The 16,296-nt window shown below is 40.9% G+C and overlaps 1 protein-coding gene across 1 annotated transcript in view; it reads left to right on the top strand.

Annotated features, from left to right (window-relative positions):
- Window positions 1-16,296, top strand: part of CUBN (cubilin) — a 172,166-nt gene that overhangs the window by 119,366 nt on the left and 36,504 nt on the right. The window contains 6 exon segments of the mRNA XM_087714360.1: window positions 499-613; window positions 3,929-4,060; window positions 4,606-4,740; window positions 7,829-7,935; window positions 7,938-8,037; window positions 16,037-16,176. Of these exon segments, the coding sequence (XP_087570486.1) occupies window positions 499-613; window positions 3,929-4,060; window positions 4,606-4,740; window positions 7,829-7,935; window positions 7,938-8,037; window positions 16,037-16,176 (729 nt within the window).

Here is a 16,296-nt window from a genome sequence, read left to right as displayed (position 1 = left end):
CTGTTTAATGCTTTTAAAAAAATAACTGCAGGGCTTATTCAAACCAGATTTCTCACACAATGCTATCAGGAGCTTGTTCATGTGAGGTAACTATATTCTTGTAGAGAGTTAACAATAGCAATCTGGCTTCAACCTGAGAGTCTACTGATCAGACAAGTTGAATATTCCCAAATGTGAATCCCAGAAAAGAGGCATGTTTAGTGTAGTCTGCAGATATATAATTTGTATGTGTATGTTGGCGCTCAGCATACAGACTCCTTTAGTGCTTTTCCAACTATATATTGATTTTGTGACTCACTTTCTAGATACACATTTTATTCCGTGAAGTTTTAAGTGGAGAATGATGGATACTAGTAGATTTTTATCTATGTAATCAAGTTTCTTTTGGCAACACTATGCCCATTCATTAATTTTGAGATCTATACTATGACTCTTTAATTTCATTGCTGCTCAGCCACTCTAATTACCCGTATTTACATATTTGTTATCACTCCAAAGTTTGTGGAAATATCTCAGAAGCTTCTTTAGTTGGTGGAGCCATTTCTTCTCCTCTGTATCTACCAACATACCCAAATAATCAGAATTGTAGCTGGATTATTCAATCTCAAGAACCATATAAATTAATAAATTCATCTCTCCCTGCTGAGAAAGCAAAATGACTAATATCCTCTCCTCTTCTGTAAAAACAATGCAGAATTCCTCCTTTTCTTATCTGCAGGAAATCCTGCATCCTGTTAGATGGAAAATATCGGTAATGCTTATCTCTTAATCTCTTTTTATGGGGATTGAATGTGAAAATATTTAACAATCTGGTGTGAAATGAGATAAAGTGTTTAGTGTACAGCCTTGATTTTTCAGCATTAAACACCATGGGAATTCTATAGGTCAGTTTGTTACACAAGGGAAACCATTCTACAAGCTAGTCCTGCAGGCATAAGAAACATGGACATGCAAACTTACTTACATTTACAATTGAGGTAGTCCTCAATTTATGATCTCTCATTCAAAGTTATGACAGACCACCCAAAAGGTGTTTAGGACATGGTTTCAAACTTATAAGTGCTGCAGTGCCACTGCCATTGTTCATCCTTACAACCAACCAAAGGGACTCCCCCATACATTCCGCCAGGTTCTTGCAGGCCTTGGCTTGCTCCAAAGCCAGCCATTTGGTTCTGTTGACCAGCTTTAAGCTCCCTTGCCTGGCTGAATCGGGAGAGAATAAATTTGGGTAATCCCAAGGGACAGGTGGAACCCTTTGGAGGCTATTGGATAGCTGATGTAAAGTAGGCCTCGGCCTATAGGCTGTAACTGCCCTCTGTGTAGTGGTTGCTTCTGCTGACCAGTTTGGGTTCTCTTGCCTGGCTGAATAACCAGCTAGGGATTAGGATGAGGTCTAGATCAAGAAACAGAGTATCAAGTGCCTCAAAGGTGGGGAAGGCCTTGGGAAGTACCCCATGTCCCACTTAACAACCAGCACATTTGTTTAATAATTGCATTAGTGTGAACAGGATAATGGCTATTTGCAATGTACAACCATGGTAGTCATAAGTCGAGGACCACCTATATATATATATTTGGTCTTTTAATTTTACTTTCCCATAAATGAAGTTAACTCTAGTCATAGCTAGTCTAAGAGACTGGCTAGGATCATGAAGTATGCTAAGTCAGAGGTCCCCAAAATATATCAATGTTTATGCAGTGCTATAATGTAGGTTAATTTAGGTTAACTACCTATATAGTGACACTAACACCTTTTTTGGAGCTTAGACATTATGATAAAGGTACTGCTCCTCTTATTGAACATAGGATGAACAATTTCTTAGCCCACACTGAAATTTGTAGTTTGAAAACCTGCACATCATAATTACAAGACCTTAACTTTGCATATATTTAATGGAGAAGGATTCACATTTCTTATAGAGTACAATATTAAATTCTTAAATTCAACTATTTCTTGGAATAGTTGACTGGCTGACCCTGTTTTTTAATTGTAATACAACTTGCTTAGGTATCCAAATCATAATTAGGTATGACATTGGAACATTATACAATGTGACAAGAAGGCTTGCATATCCATTGTTTCCCTTTTACCTAGTGACTATTATTCTCCATGTTATAATAGTTGTTGTTGCTGAAAGCAAATAATAATTTCAGCTTACCCAAAACTAGAGGAAATTTCTGGTTTTCAAACCTGGATGGTGATTTTGAATGAAACATCAGTTTGTGGTATGCACAAACTGATGGTGGTGGGGTTCAATTTTTTTTACTACCGGCTCTGTGGGCATGGCTTGGTGGGTGTGGCAGGGGAAGGATACTGCAAAATCCCCATTCCCTCCTGATCAGTTGGGACTCGGGAGATAAAGAATACATGGGGGTGGGCAGTCAGAGGTGTTATTTACCAGTTCTCTGAACTACCTCCAAGAATTGCAATAATCTCCTTTCTCCCCTAATCTTAACCATAAATGCTCCTCTCATTTCTTTCGCATTTAGTTATATATTCCCTAAGATCAGAGGTGGTATTCAGCAGGTTCTGACCAGTTCTGGAGAACTGGTAGCAGAAATTTTGAGTAGTTCGAAGAACCGGTAAATACCACCTATGACTGGTCCTGCCCCCATCTATTCTTTGCCTCCGAGTTCCAGCTGATCAGGAGGAAATGGGAATTTTGCAGTAAACTTCCTCTGGAGTTGGAATGAATGGAGATTTTATAGTATCCTTTCCCTGTAGTGGGGTGGTAATGGAGATTTTACAGTATCCTTCCTCTGCCATGCCCACCAAGACACGCCTACCAAGCCACACTATGCCCACCAAGCCACACCCACAGAACCAGTAGTAAAAAAATTTTGAATCCCACCACTGCTGCATCCTAATCACTGACCACCACAGCTCTTTTAAGTAGAAGAGCAGTAAAAGTTATTAAATTTGTTTACACTTATTGTGCAAAGGTTCAATGTTATTTTCTTATATATTTCTTTTCTTTTTATTATTTTATTTTATTATTATTCCTTTGTTTTTATGCTTTATTTTTTTCTCTTTTTTCCTTTCTTATTCTTTTTCATCTACTTTTTCTCTAAGTTTAGTTTGTAGTAGTTTTTACTATTGTAATTAAAATTCTTAATAAAAATTATATTTAAAAAGATCAAGAACACATTATAAATGACATATCACATACTGCTTGACTGACATCTTAGTTTTCAGAATATACCCTTCTGAAAGAGTCTTATGCTTAAATATTGTCTGGTATTGCTGTTTTTCCTCTGAAAGTTAAAAAAATATCACTGTTAGAGGAATTTTAGATACATTTCACCAAACCTTAATTAAGTAAACTACTCAGTTTTTAAGTTCTAGAGCTATAGGCAACAAATCAGATACTTATTTAATTGGCTGAATTCACTTTCCCACTAATTCTATGTTGAATGATAAAGGGATTAAAAACTATTTTTGTTGGATATAAAATTGTTTATGACAGCTTAGATTTCATATCAGACATATTTAAAAGAGAAAAAAACATCTATGGTTTATCAGCATTTAGTCAACATAAATATTCTTGGAGGATTTTTTTTATTAAAATATAGGAATATAACTTTATTTAAAATTTGGTAGCTATTAGTGGATAATTACATGGTTTTAAAGTAGATCATTTCCTGCTAAGTAAGGATTTCAAAGTTGTTATTTATAATGCTAACATATGATTTACATAAATGGAAGCTATAGACCAATTTCTTAAAGATTTGCCTAACAACTGATTAGCTGCATGGAATAAGATGTTTGAACTAGATATGACTTCGGTCTGATCCTCAGCAGATCCTCATTCCTGATTAATCTGTTCTATCCAAATTATACTGATAGATCATATCAAGGATGAAAGTTCAGTTCAGTAATCTCTAAAATGCAATACCCTTCCTCATATTCGTACCATTCTTTTTCAACAGTTAACCACATTACATTATCATTCGCTGATTGTGACATTGAAAATGATATACATAGCTGCAGCACTGATTATGTAGAAATTTGGGAAGGGGATAATTCCAATGCTCCTTTTCAAGGCATGAGAAATGTACAGTACTGATTGCCTATATATTTTAAACAGAGATTCTGTTTGTTCAGAACAGAACTTGTTAAGCGATAATGACACTTTAAAACCAGGTGGGGAACAATGGTCCCTTTATGACTTGTAGACTTCAACTCTCAGAATTCCTGAGCCAGCCATGCTGTATATATTAATCATAGTTCATTTTGAAGATGTAGTGGAAAAATTATGGACATGTTTCAAGGTGTTCTGCATTGTACTTCTGTTTGATGCAACAGTACTAAACTGGTAAAAGGTGTGATCTGGACAAGTGAGATTTGTGAGTGATGCGGGTGATCTATAAAGATGATATAAATAAATAAATAACAAACTCTGAAACTTACTATGTACTTCTAAGATGTGAGGAAAAAAAAACTTATTCCTTACAACTAGGATTTCCTGTTATAGGCCATATGTTCAAACAATATTTGCTAAAGTGAATTCCATGCTTTACTAGATTCACAGCATCTATCCCACTGGGGTTGTTTTCTCCATTTCCATATTGTACTTTGTCTCATCTCCTGTTTTCCCTGTACAGCTTGGGGGGGGGTACCTTCCATATGGGGAGAGGAGCCTTCAATAGCCCAAGTTTTCCTGAATCATACTCATTGAACACTGAATGTGTCTGGAATCTTCTGAGCTCCCTTGGCAACTGGCTCCAGCTGTCTTTCATGTAAATCAATTGTTCAAAGAGTTATTGTTTAATCTTTTAATGGAGCAGCAGGAAGGAAATGCTGGGTTTAGAAGAATGTAATTACTGGCATGTAAAACAGTACCCACAACTTGGAAAGTGAATACAATCACAGCCAGAAAGGGCTTGCTTTATTTATTTATTTTCCTATTGCTTATAATCCTGGTCAGCTTTCAGGCAACTAAAATCTATGCTTATAGATACTATCCCAATTTTGCATCTATAACTTTTACAAAATTACAACTGCAGCGGTTGTACATAGGTCCCTCTTTTTTTCTGCTGCTATTGTAAGTTTGAATTATCATTAAATGAATGTTGTAAGGACTGCCTGTATAAAATGTCATATTTGTTGAAGATACAAGAAAATCTGAGAATACAAATACTGTTCACATTAATTCTAGAAAAAGTATTCCAGTTTTACTTTATTTAAAACTGGCTGCCATACTGAAAAATACAATATTATTTCAATACAGAAATTCCAGAGTTTACTTAGTACCAGTTGAGTTATATTAAACTATGATATATATTTTGGGTTTTTGCTTTCATTGCCCACATGTCAGCCTTGATTTCTGATGATTTCAAGGACAAAGGCCTATTTCAAGATCTATTTTCCACCCTATCTTTATAGAAATGGTTTGTCTTTGTTCAATTTCTGTGACTAAGTAACCTACTCCTAGTCCAGGGCCATAACTATTAGACCAACTCTTGTTTAATTGGCTATACTAAGCTAGTACGTTAAGGAGCAATCCCTCCCTCACACCAGGGATCTATTCAATCATTTTCGAGAAAGAATACAGATAATCCTTGACTTATGACAATAACTGAGCCCAAAATTTCTGTTGTTAAGTAAGACATTGATTAAGTGGATTTTTCCCCATTTCTTGCAGTTAGAATAGAATAGAATTCTTTATTGACCAAGTGTGATTAGACACCCAAGGAATTTGTCTTTGGTGCATATGCTCTCAGTGTACATAAAAGGGCAAGATACATTCATCAAGAATCATAAGGTTGAAAAGTTGATATGTTAGTAATATGGTTGTGAAGTGAATCTGGGTTCCGCATTGATTTTGCTTGTCAAAGGGTTGTAAAAGGTAATCACATGACCATGTGACATAAGTCTGAAGCAGTTTTCAAGCGCCTCAATTTTGATCACATGATCATAGTAATGCCACAAAAATCATAAATGTGGAAAATGGACATGAGTCACTTTTTTCAATGCCGTTGTAACTTTGAACGGTCATTAAATGAACTGTCATAAGTCACAGACTACTTGTATTCTGAGCATGCACAGAGAAATCTTTAGAAATAGGCTTCTGTATGAGATGGCATGAGATAAAGCTGAAGCCCAGTCCCTTTCATTTGCAATTAAATCAGAACACATGCGGCAGGGGTTTTGAGTCATGCATTTTAAGGGGAAATGAATGCACACCCAGTTGGAAAAACTATAAAACAAAAACGTCCAAAGCAACAACTAACACATCAAAGGTTTTAAAATATGGCAAAGAAAATTTCTGGTCACAAACAGTTCAAAAACAGAAATCCCAACTGAAGAGACTCTTTTCCTAAAAGTGAAAGAAGAGCTCTCTCTATAATGGAAATAAAAACTGATTTTGGAGTGGGAGCTTTGAATGCTGAAGCTTTGCATTCAGCAAATCAACTTTAATGATATATTTTGATCCCCAAAATGTAAAATAATATGCGTGGAGTTGCTCTCTCTACCAAATATTATATCTGGAGTGGTTATGTTTTAAGCATCTTTCCAGGAATGCTTTTAGTATGGTATCCAGATGAGCTTGACATTCTAATTTCTCAGTTTAAAAAGTCCAGATACTATCCTCAGAATTGCAATCAGCAGAAACATATACAATTCAAGCTTTGGGGAAGAACAAGCACAACGAATTGACCTACAGGTCTACTCATGGTTCATTTCTCTTAAGATTGCAAATATTATTCTAATTCCCACACACTCAGCTCCATTTCCATAGGCAATTTAATATTTTCCTTTAGCTCTTAAATGTTAGCTACTGTGTATTGTTTTATTTTTGAAAGAAATAAATGGGAGGCATGAGAAATCTCCAGCAGGTAGTCTGAAGGTTTAGTACAAAGCCATGACATAAAATAAAATATTCCTTTGGGAAGATAGATAATTGCCTGGCTTAATTCTACTCAAAGTTGGAGCATCTGAGTCATCACATCTGTAATAACAAATTTAAATGTAAACAAAAGAGATTAAAGTACATGTAGAAATGCAGCTGGCTAACTTTATTTTAGTCTTACCATTACTGTATATTGGAAAACCTGAAGTTAAAAGAATTGATGAAATATTATAGATAATACTGTTAAAATGTGATCATGGTTCTTTGTGTTCTAAGTGATTTAAGTGGAGTAAAATTAATTGGTCTGGGCAAAGATTTGATCTGAAGGTTTCATGGGCTGTAAAATCAAATAAATAAGGGTTGGCAATATTTTTAGGTGGTGGGCTCATATATGTAACCTTAAATTATAGAATAGGCACCAAATGCTTATTTGATTTTCTTTAACAAAGTAGTATTTTAATTCATTAATATTTTTGCATGTTAACAGATACCATTTAGCAGGATTCCAATGCTGTGCTACAACAGACCACATATGGCGGATATCTGGAATAAATCAATCATATTAGCAGGAAATATTTTTTTACACTGGATAAGTCTACTGCTATTGCTAAATGAAAAGAATTAATTCTTTCCATTTTTTAAAAAAATGAAGCTTTCAACAAAATAATACAGGGGAATGGCCAAGGATACAGTGATGCTATCAGAATAAGTAGGACCAAGAGCTTTGGCCCATTTTTTCATTTGGATAGAGCAGGAAAGGATCTTTGTAATGCCCTTCTATTCTGAAGAGTGGGAGATATGGAAGGACATAACAATCAAATCCAAGCAAATATGTTTTTCTTATCTGTAACAGTGAAAATAAAATTGGACAATTTAGCAGGAAAATGTTTTTGAAATTCTATTAAATTATTATTATTTTATTAAACTTCGTACATTTAATTTACTTATACCAGTATTAATTAAAACCCTTTCAGGGACTTTCAGGTGGAAGAAAATGAATGCTGTACCAGAGGCTACATAGAAATTAGGGAAGGTGATTCCAGTGGTCCTCTGATGGGACTATACTGTGGGAACTCTTTGCCAGTGATTATACCTCAATTACTGGATATCTTCTTTGGGTAAAGTTTGTCTCAGATGGCTCTATCAGTAGAAGTAGTTTCCAGGCTACATTTGCCTACTTTAAGTAAATATTTGACTCAATTTCCCTTGGTCTTTTTTCGGTTGTACATTAGATTATTTTGAATTACGAGATGGGGCTGATTCCCCAACTCAGCTCATCATTAAACTATGTGAGACCTCTATGCTAGGCTTTCAGAGATCTTCTGGTTCTTCCCTATATATAAGATTCCAATCAAATAGTCTGGAGAGACGGCGTGGATTCAAAGCTAGATTTTCAAGAGGTGCCATGTACATTTAATCCTTGCGTAAGATTTTACTGATCCTAAAATCTAAGGGTATAAAGACAAATCCATGAACTGGTTTTAAAGATTACAATAAATCATCTTTGTCAGGTTCTCTAATCCTTTGAAATACACCAAGTAATGAAAGTGATTTCTGCATCATTGTTCCAATATGTTTGATCTTAGTATTTCAGAACGTTATTAATTATGGGATTTTTTAAAAAAGTATTTAAAATGAGACTACTCTTTTGACGTACATTTCAAAAATATTTGCATAAGTATTAAAAATACTAGAATAATGCAATTATAAAATCATTAAAAATTGGGATTGAATGGTGGAAGGCAAAATATGAACTGATGATACTGATGATTTGGAGAAATTCTTCAGCACCTAGGGCAATGAATGTTCTTAGCTGCTACTTTAAAGGAAATGCTACAAATACAGTTTTGTATCATTTCTTCTGAAGTGAACACCAGGAGGCTTCCGCATTCCCTGGAATAATCACTGTCAAGTGTTCAGCAACTGATTTCAATCAAAAGCAAGATTAAAGAGACTTCTTTAATAAGATTTATTTAAATAGAATAAATACAATAAACGAATCTCAGCAACCAGATTACTTCCAATTTAAAACCCAATTTATTTCTCAATGTGTTAGGATGGAGAATTTTTTTCAATTTTTCATTAATGACTTCTCTTAATTGGCGAGAACTCTCTTCATTTTCCTGGTAATTGTGAAATGCATATGTGGTACCTATGAAGTTCTTTCATGCTGTTAACATATAATTATGCCCAGATGTCTTCATTCCTATTCCTAGATTTTCTGAATATATAATGTCTTTCTTCTTTGGAGATGACTGAAAGGGGAATTTCGATAATCATTCCCCCCATGTCCCAGCCAGTTAATTTTGCAATCCCAAGAAGAAATAGTGAAGATGCTTGCATGGCACAAAAGCACTGCACAGAATAAAAGAGGCAAGACTGGAAATGCTCTGAAAAGCACTACTATACTATACAAAAGGTATAGAATCTAAGATACTCACACCTGAAGAATCAGTGGCAGATGATGATGATGATGATGATGATGATGATGATGATGATGATGATGATGATGATGATGATTTTTTATCAACTGGACCATGTCTATTATGATTGGTTGGTTGGCCTGTGCTGCTGCTGCAACAGCCTTCCCACCCCCTCCCCCCTCTCTCTTGCTACTCATTATCCATCATCTGCTGCCCCACAGGGAGATCTTTTACAACCATACCCTAGGGCGGGCCAGCTACCACTCCAGTCATTTCCGAATTTTCGAACTTTGGACTTTTGGACTCTTCCCCCCATTCCTCTCCTGCCTCCTCTCCTACCCCTTCTACCATTGTTCTTAATGCTGCCCTGTTTCATCTATGCCCCTTTGGGACTGTGCCACTTCGGACTAACGATGAGAAACAGAGGGGGGGGGTGAGGCTTTGGACTGCCTCCTGTTCTAATCTGGCATTCCAGGGACATCAGGGACATCATTCCATCTGCCCTCTATTTTACAATCGTCATCTACTCCACCGTCCACCAGACTGGACTTTTTTGTGAACCCACCTACTGTCAGGACCTCTCCATTAGATAATCAGGAAAGAAGACCACGAGACTCCATGTGTAGAAATCAAGTGTACTTTTACTAATTATAAATGATTAAAGGCATAGCATAGCGAAGTCTGATTATTTAGGCGCGAAAGCGATGGATATATAGAATAGCCCATTCCCCACCCCTTGGCATCACAGTTACAGTCCAATCATAATTCTCTCAAGTGTCAGGTGTGAGATAACTTCAAAAGGCATCACGAAGATGGAATGTCAGTGCCGTTAGTCCTGGCGGGAATCTCCCATGCATGCGTAGTCCGATAGGCAGCTGAACTCCAGAACCTTCCTCCAGCACAATGAGTAACCCCTCCCAAATACCATGCCCACCCTCCCCATTTCATGGCAGCCGAAGCAACAGCAAAGCAGAGGCTGACACCTACAAACTTTACTCGAACTTGCACATCTTTCAATAGCTGCGCAATTCTCTTTTTGTATGGGGAGTGCATGTGGTACGTATGTATTTGATTGAATGATCCCACACTTTTTAACTTGTGTAATTCCCTTTTATATTATATTGTTGTATTTTTAAATTTTTGTGGGGGTGTGAGTGAGTGAGTGTTTGAGTGTGTAAGCAAGATTGGGATGGGAACCAGGTTCCCCCACACTGAGTGCTTCGCAGAAGTGTTGGGGGGATCTGGGCCTGTTCCAATCTCAGGATGACTGATTCGAAGGACCTATCGGGAAATGCGGGGGCTATGGGGGTGGGTGGAGGGACTACGGACACGGGAGTGGGCCGGAGCATTACGGTCTTGACAGGGAGGGGCAGATATGGCGGGGACTTTAGGGCTGGCCATTACCAGGGAAGGAGGGCTCGCTACGTTACAGAGATTCCTCCTTCCGGCCCTATGAGTCCCACTCCAAGGCCAGATGGCGTGAGTAATCAGGACCTTGGTCTCAGGCTGCTGTCGCTAAATGCCAGGTCTGTAGTTCACAAGGTCCCCTCGTCCGGGACCTAATTTTAGATGTGAGGGCAGACCTGGCATGTATTACTGAAACCTGGCTGGGCCCGGAGGGAGGAGTCCCCCCTCATAGAGATGTGCCCAGAGGGTTTTCAGGTGCTTCATCAGCCGCGACCTCAGAGAAGGGGTGGGGGTGTGGCTATTGTTATCCGAGAGTCTCTAGTACCTCATAGGATCCCTGCTCCGGAGCTTGTCGGGCGTGAGTCCTTGCTGGTGAAGTTGGACCTCAAGGGTCAAGTGGGCTTGCTGTTAATGTACCTGCCTCCCAACAGCATTGCAGCAGCCCTCCCCTCGCTCCTCGAGTCAGTAGCTGAGCTGGCAATTGAGTTCCCCAGGCTTATGGTTCTGGGGGATTTCAATTTGCCTTCGCTCGGTGAACACTCTGACAGGAGTTCATGGCTTCCATGAAAGCCATGGGCTTGACCCAAGTAATTCGGCAGGTCACACGCAGGACTCACTCGGCAGGTCACACGCTCGACCTCATATTCCTCTTGGAGCTGTGGAGTTGTGATCTTGGTTTGAGGGGGTAGCGAGATCTTACCCCTGTCATGGTCGGACCACTACCTACTGAGGCTTGACTTTCGGAGACCAAACCCCCACTGTAGGGAGGAGGAACCGATTAGGTGGTTCCATCCCAGGCGCCTTATGGACCCTTTGGGCTTTCAGACGGAGCTTGGTGTTGTTCCTGATACCCTCGCCCGCAGTCCGGCAGAGACTCTGGTTGCTGCCTGGAATTCAACAGCGGCAGAGGCTCTTAACCGGATTGCGCCTTTACGGCCGATCCGAGGCAGTGGATCCAGGAGGGCTCCTTGGTTTACTGAGGAACTCCGGGAGATGAAGTGCCGAAAGAGACGCCTAGAGCAACGATGGAGATCCAGTAAGTCTGAGTCAGACTGAGCGCTTTTAACATCCAGCATCAGAGTCTACCTTCGGGCAATCAGGACGACAAAAAGAACACACATTGCCTCTCTGATAGCTTCCGCTGAGTCGTACCCAGCCACCTTGTTCAGGATAACCCATTCCCTCCTAAACAGGAGGGATACGAGCGATCCTTTGCAAGGCAGAGCTGAGGACTACGTCCAATTCCTCGCGGATAAAGTTGCTCAGCTTCGGATGGACCTGGACTCCAATTGCGCAGAGCCAGCTGAGGCACCAGGGGGGAATCTGGATTGGATTGGATTTATTACATTTATATGCCACCCTTTTCCCTGAAGGGGACTCAGGGCGGCCCACAATTCAGTCAGGGAAGGGGGTACAGAAAGAGAATAAAAGACGAACATAACAATACAATTTAAAACACACAACAACCATACCATTCGAGGAGGGGGGGCAAAAGCTCTTTAGCCCCAGGCCTGTCGGAACAGCCAGGTTTTAAGGGTTTTGCGGAAGGCCTGGAGGGTGGTGAGGGTTCGAATCTCCATGGGGAGCTCGTTCCAGAGGGTCATAGCAGCCACAGAGAAGACTCTCCTCCAGGTAGTCGCCAGTCCTGGGTGAAAATCTGCCAGAGCTGGCCACTCAGTTGCCTGGTCGCGCTGCTCGGAGCGGAGAAGAAGCTGAGAGAAGCCTGGACGCCCCCCTTTTTTTCCATCGTACTGGCCTTTTTACCATTGTAGTCTTCTTCTGATATTACTCCTTTGCCCCCCCTCCCCCGGCGAGCCTTACCATCTCCCTACCCAACACTGACTCTCCTCCGCCTTGGCTGGTGACCATCTACTCTGGCCGTAATATCTGTCCTCCCTTTGACTGTCTGCTGCCGCCATAGCCCCAGATAGTTAGGTAGATTTAGGTAGACATATAGGTATAGGCTTAGGTTAGATATAGATAGATATAGATAGTTAATTAGATTTATAGTTTAGGTATAGGTACTTGGGGCAGTGCCATCTGTTGGTGCTTTCGGCCTTTGGGCAGGGCGGATAGAGACCAGGGTTGGGGTCGGGCTAAGGTTGGTGGTAGAGTTAGTGTGGGGGTTAGAGCTAAGCTACGCTCGGGTTAGGATTAGGATTAGGATTGGTGTAGGGTTAGACTGGGTGAGGTTAGGCCTGGTTGGTGTTAGGTTAGGCCTTAGGTTTAGAATTAGGATTAGAATTAGAATTAGGATTAGAATTAAGATTATAATTAGGATTAGATTAGGACTAAGGCCAGGGTTGGAGCAGGGCTAGGAGTGATAGATGATGGCAGCCGTAGGGGCCAAGACCTGGCTCTGTGGAAATTCGCGCCCTTTACCCCGTCTTCCAGAGCAGCTCGGGCCACTCCCAGACGTTGGCCCCCCAGACTTTGCCCCCCCAGACTTTGGACCCTGTTCAATATTAGGAGAGGGAGAAGAACTACTCTCCGGCACGTGGTCCACTAATCTCTTTCCGGACTTGGAGGGCTTAAGACTGGAAAGCTACTGTTTGTCAATACCGGACCCTTATTCCTTGCCCTCTCCGTTTACAGCCACTTTGCACACCATTGACTTTGGACCTGTGGCCTTGGAAGTTTCTCTGGGGCACAGAGGAGGGGAGAAGAGCAGAGCAGCTCGCCCTCCATCTGCACATCATTGTCTTACATCGCACTAGCGCAGTGCTCTGTGAATTTTTTAGGAATGTAGTGTGAATGATATGCTTGGGTGATGTTTGTACCCACCTTTTTAACCTCATATTGTTGTATTTTTTGTGTTTAACTAATACTCGTGGGGAATGCATGGGTGAGTGGCTGTGTGTGTATGAGAGGATTGAGAGTACAGCCTGGTGCCTCCTCCACTGAGTGCTATTGCAGAAGTGGTAGGGGGCCCAGGCCTACCTCCCGTCCCAGAATGAGTGATAAGAATAGCCTGCTGGATGGTGCGGAGGCTGTGGGAGGGGTTATGGGGTCTACGGTAGCGGGGGTGGGCTGGAGCATTACGGTCACTATGGGGAGGGGCAGGTACGACGGGAACTTCAGGGCTAGCCATTACCGGGGAAGGAGGGTTCGCTACATCACAGAGATCCCTCCTTCTGGCCCTGCTAGTTCCACCCCAGGGCCAGGTGGCGAGAACTGTCAGGGCCCTGGTCTCAGGCTGTTGTTGCTAAATGCCAGGTCTGTGGTTCACAAAGCTCCCCTTGTCCGGGACCTAATTTTAGACAAGGGGGCAGACCTGGCATGTATTACTGAAACCTGGCTGGGCCCAGAGGGAGGAGTCCCCCTCACTGAAATGTGCCCAGAGGGATTTCAGGTGCTTCATCAGCCGCAACCCCAGGAAAGGGGTGGAGGAGTGGCTGTCATCGCCCGAAGGTCTTTAGTTCCTCGTAGGATCCCTGCTCCAGAGCTTGTCGGGTGTGAGTCTCTGTTAATGAAGTTGGACCTTGGTGGTCAAGTGGGTTTGTTGCTAACGTACCTACCTCCCAACAGCGTTGCAACAGCCCTCCCCTTGCTCCTCGAGTCAGTAGCCGAGTTGGCGGTAGAGTTCCCCAGGCTCATGGTTCTGGGGGATTTCAACCTGCCTACACTTGGTGAACGCTCTGATGGGGTGCAGGAGTTCATGGCTTCCATGACAGCCATGGACTTGACCCAAGTAATTCGGGGTTTGACTCATTCAGCTGGTCACACACTTGACCTTGTATTTCTTTCGGAGCAGTGGAGATGTGATCTAGAGTTGAAGGGGCTCTGTAATGAGCTCCCTGTTGAGATCTGGACCCTTACTACCCTCCCGGCTTTCCGCAAAGCCACCAAGTCCTGGCTGTTCCAACAGGCTGGGGAGGGGGGGGCTGAGAAGCATTTACCTCCACAGAAATTGTGAATGTTGGTTTTGTTTTTAATATGTTGTCTTTGTCTCGTTTCCCCCCTTTCCCTTGTCTTTTGTGAGCTGCCCGGAGTCCTCCGGGAGTGGGTGGCATACAAGACAAACAAACAAACAAACAAACAAACAAATAAATAAATACAAATACAAATAGATCTAAATCTTGCTCTCTATAGTATAGTACAGTCACGCTGAAATACATTTTGTCCTTTTTCATGGGAAGGAAATGTAGGACAGGTTCTATGGTTGATTAGCAGACATCTTTGTTTTCTGAACTTTACTATCCTGATCATTTATTATGTGAATGGTTTCTCCATCAACCTGAAATCATTATCTTACCATTAGTTTTGAAGCACTAGATATTCATCACTCACTAAAATGCACAAAAACTACTGGTTAATTCTAGAAAATAGAGTGACAGGTATGTGAATCAATACCATCTCTTTTTTCTCATGCCTTATTGGGTAATTAAAAGGCATATTTTGAGCTATGGCCAACATTACATGGATTTTTGGTTGTGCAATAGAAATACTTTTCAATCTCTTTTTCTCCCTGGCCACACTTTATATCTGTTGTGAGGAGTACTTAAATCTACTTGAGTAGATATAGGGTTGCACAGGGATTTACAGCACGATAATGGAATTTCTTCCACTGTTAGATGGCTTTTTAATGGCAGATACAATTAGATACAGCCTATTGTTTCTCACCGTATCTAGAATTCAAATGGGTAGATTTACTTTTTTTTAACACTCTTGTTGCTTATTTTCTTAGCCTACATCTACCCACCCTCCAGCCCTTGAAAACTATTCCCAACTGCTACTTGAATGATGCCATCAAATGTTACACATGGCTGCATGCCATTTTGTCTAAGATATTCTTGGGAATTTTTCAAAGTTTTGTGGAGATAAATGTTTTAAATCTCCTAAGTGATAACAATGAAGAAGTTAACATTTCCATCGCAAACTATTACATAGACCAGGGGTGTCAAACTTGATTTCATTGAGGGTTGCATCAGCGTTGCTTTTTACCTTGGGGGAGCAGGGAGTAGATATGGTATGGCCAGCTTGACATCACTCATGTTGAGGAACCTGTGGCGGCCTGAGCGCTCTGCCAGAGAAAACCGGCTCCTGAACTCCATTTTTGGTTGCAATGGCCTCCTGCAACCCTCCGGCAATGAAAGTGGAGCATGGATGGCCCTCTTGAGCTCCATTTTCGCTGGTAGATGCACTGTGGGCCAGTCCTTCGCTGTTTCCAGAGTGGCCCTGCAGGCCAGCTCTAAGCACCCCGCAAGCCAGATCCAGCCCCCGGACCTTGAGTTTGACACCCCTGACATAGACTATACTTTGCCATAAAAAAACCAGAAATTATTGTTGGCCTTAAGCTTATCCATGAAATGACAACTATGACTCCATTGTCTTCTCTTTCTGCTTCTTTAGACTCTCTAAACTTTTCTTCAACCTTTTTTTCCTACCAATATTCTGTGATGTGCTGTTACGTCCCAAGAAAAAGAGATCTGAGGCTCTCACAAATAGCCAAACCCTGATTGAAACAGAAATGCTTCTAGGTTCAGAAGGAAGTTTGATAATCATTTGTTCCTAAGTTGGTGTTCCATTATGGGGAAAAAACACACAAGTACAGATAGTCCTAAACTTGCAATAGTTCATTTAGTGATCATTCAAAGTAACAGTGGCACTGA

Source organism: Thamnophis sirtalis, unplaced genomic scaffold (genome assembly GCF_051295495.1).
Source record: "Thamnophis sirtalis isolate CommonGarterSnake01/CBP01778 unplaced genomic scaffold, rThaSir2_p1.2 scaffold_4, whole genome shotgun sequence".
Taxonomy (NCBI): domain Eukaryota; kingdom Metazoa; phylum Chordata; class Lepidosauria; order Squamata; family Natricidae; genus Thamnophis; species Thamnophis sirtalis.
This window is presented reverse-complemented; position numbering and strand designations above follow the sequence as displayed.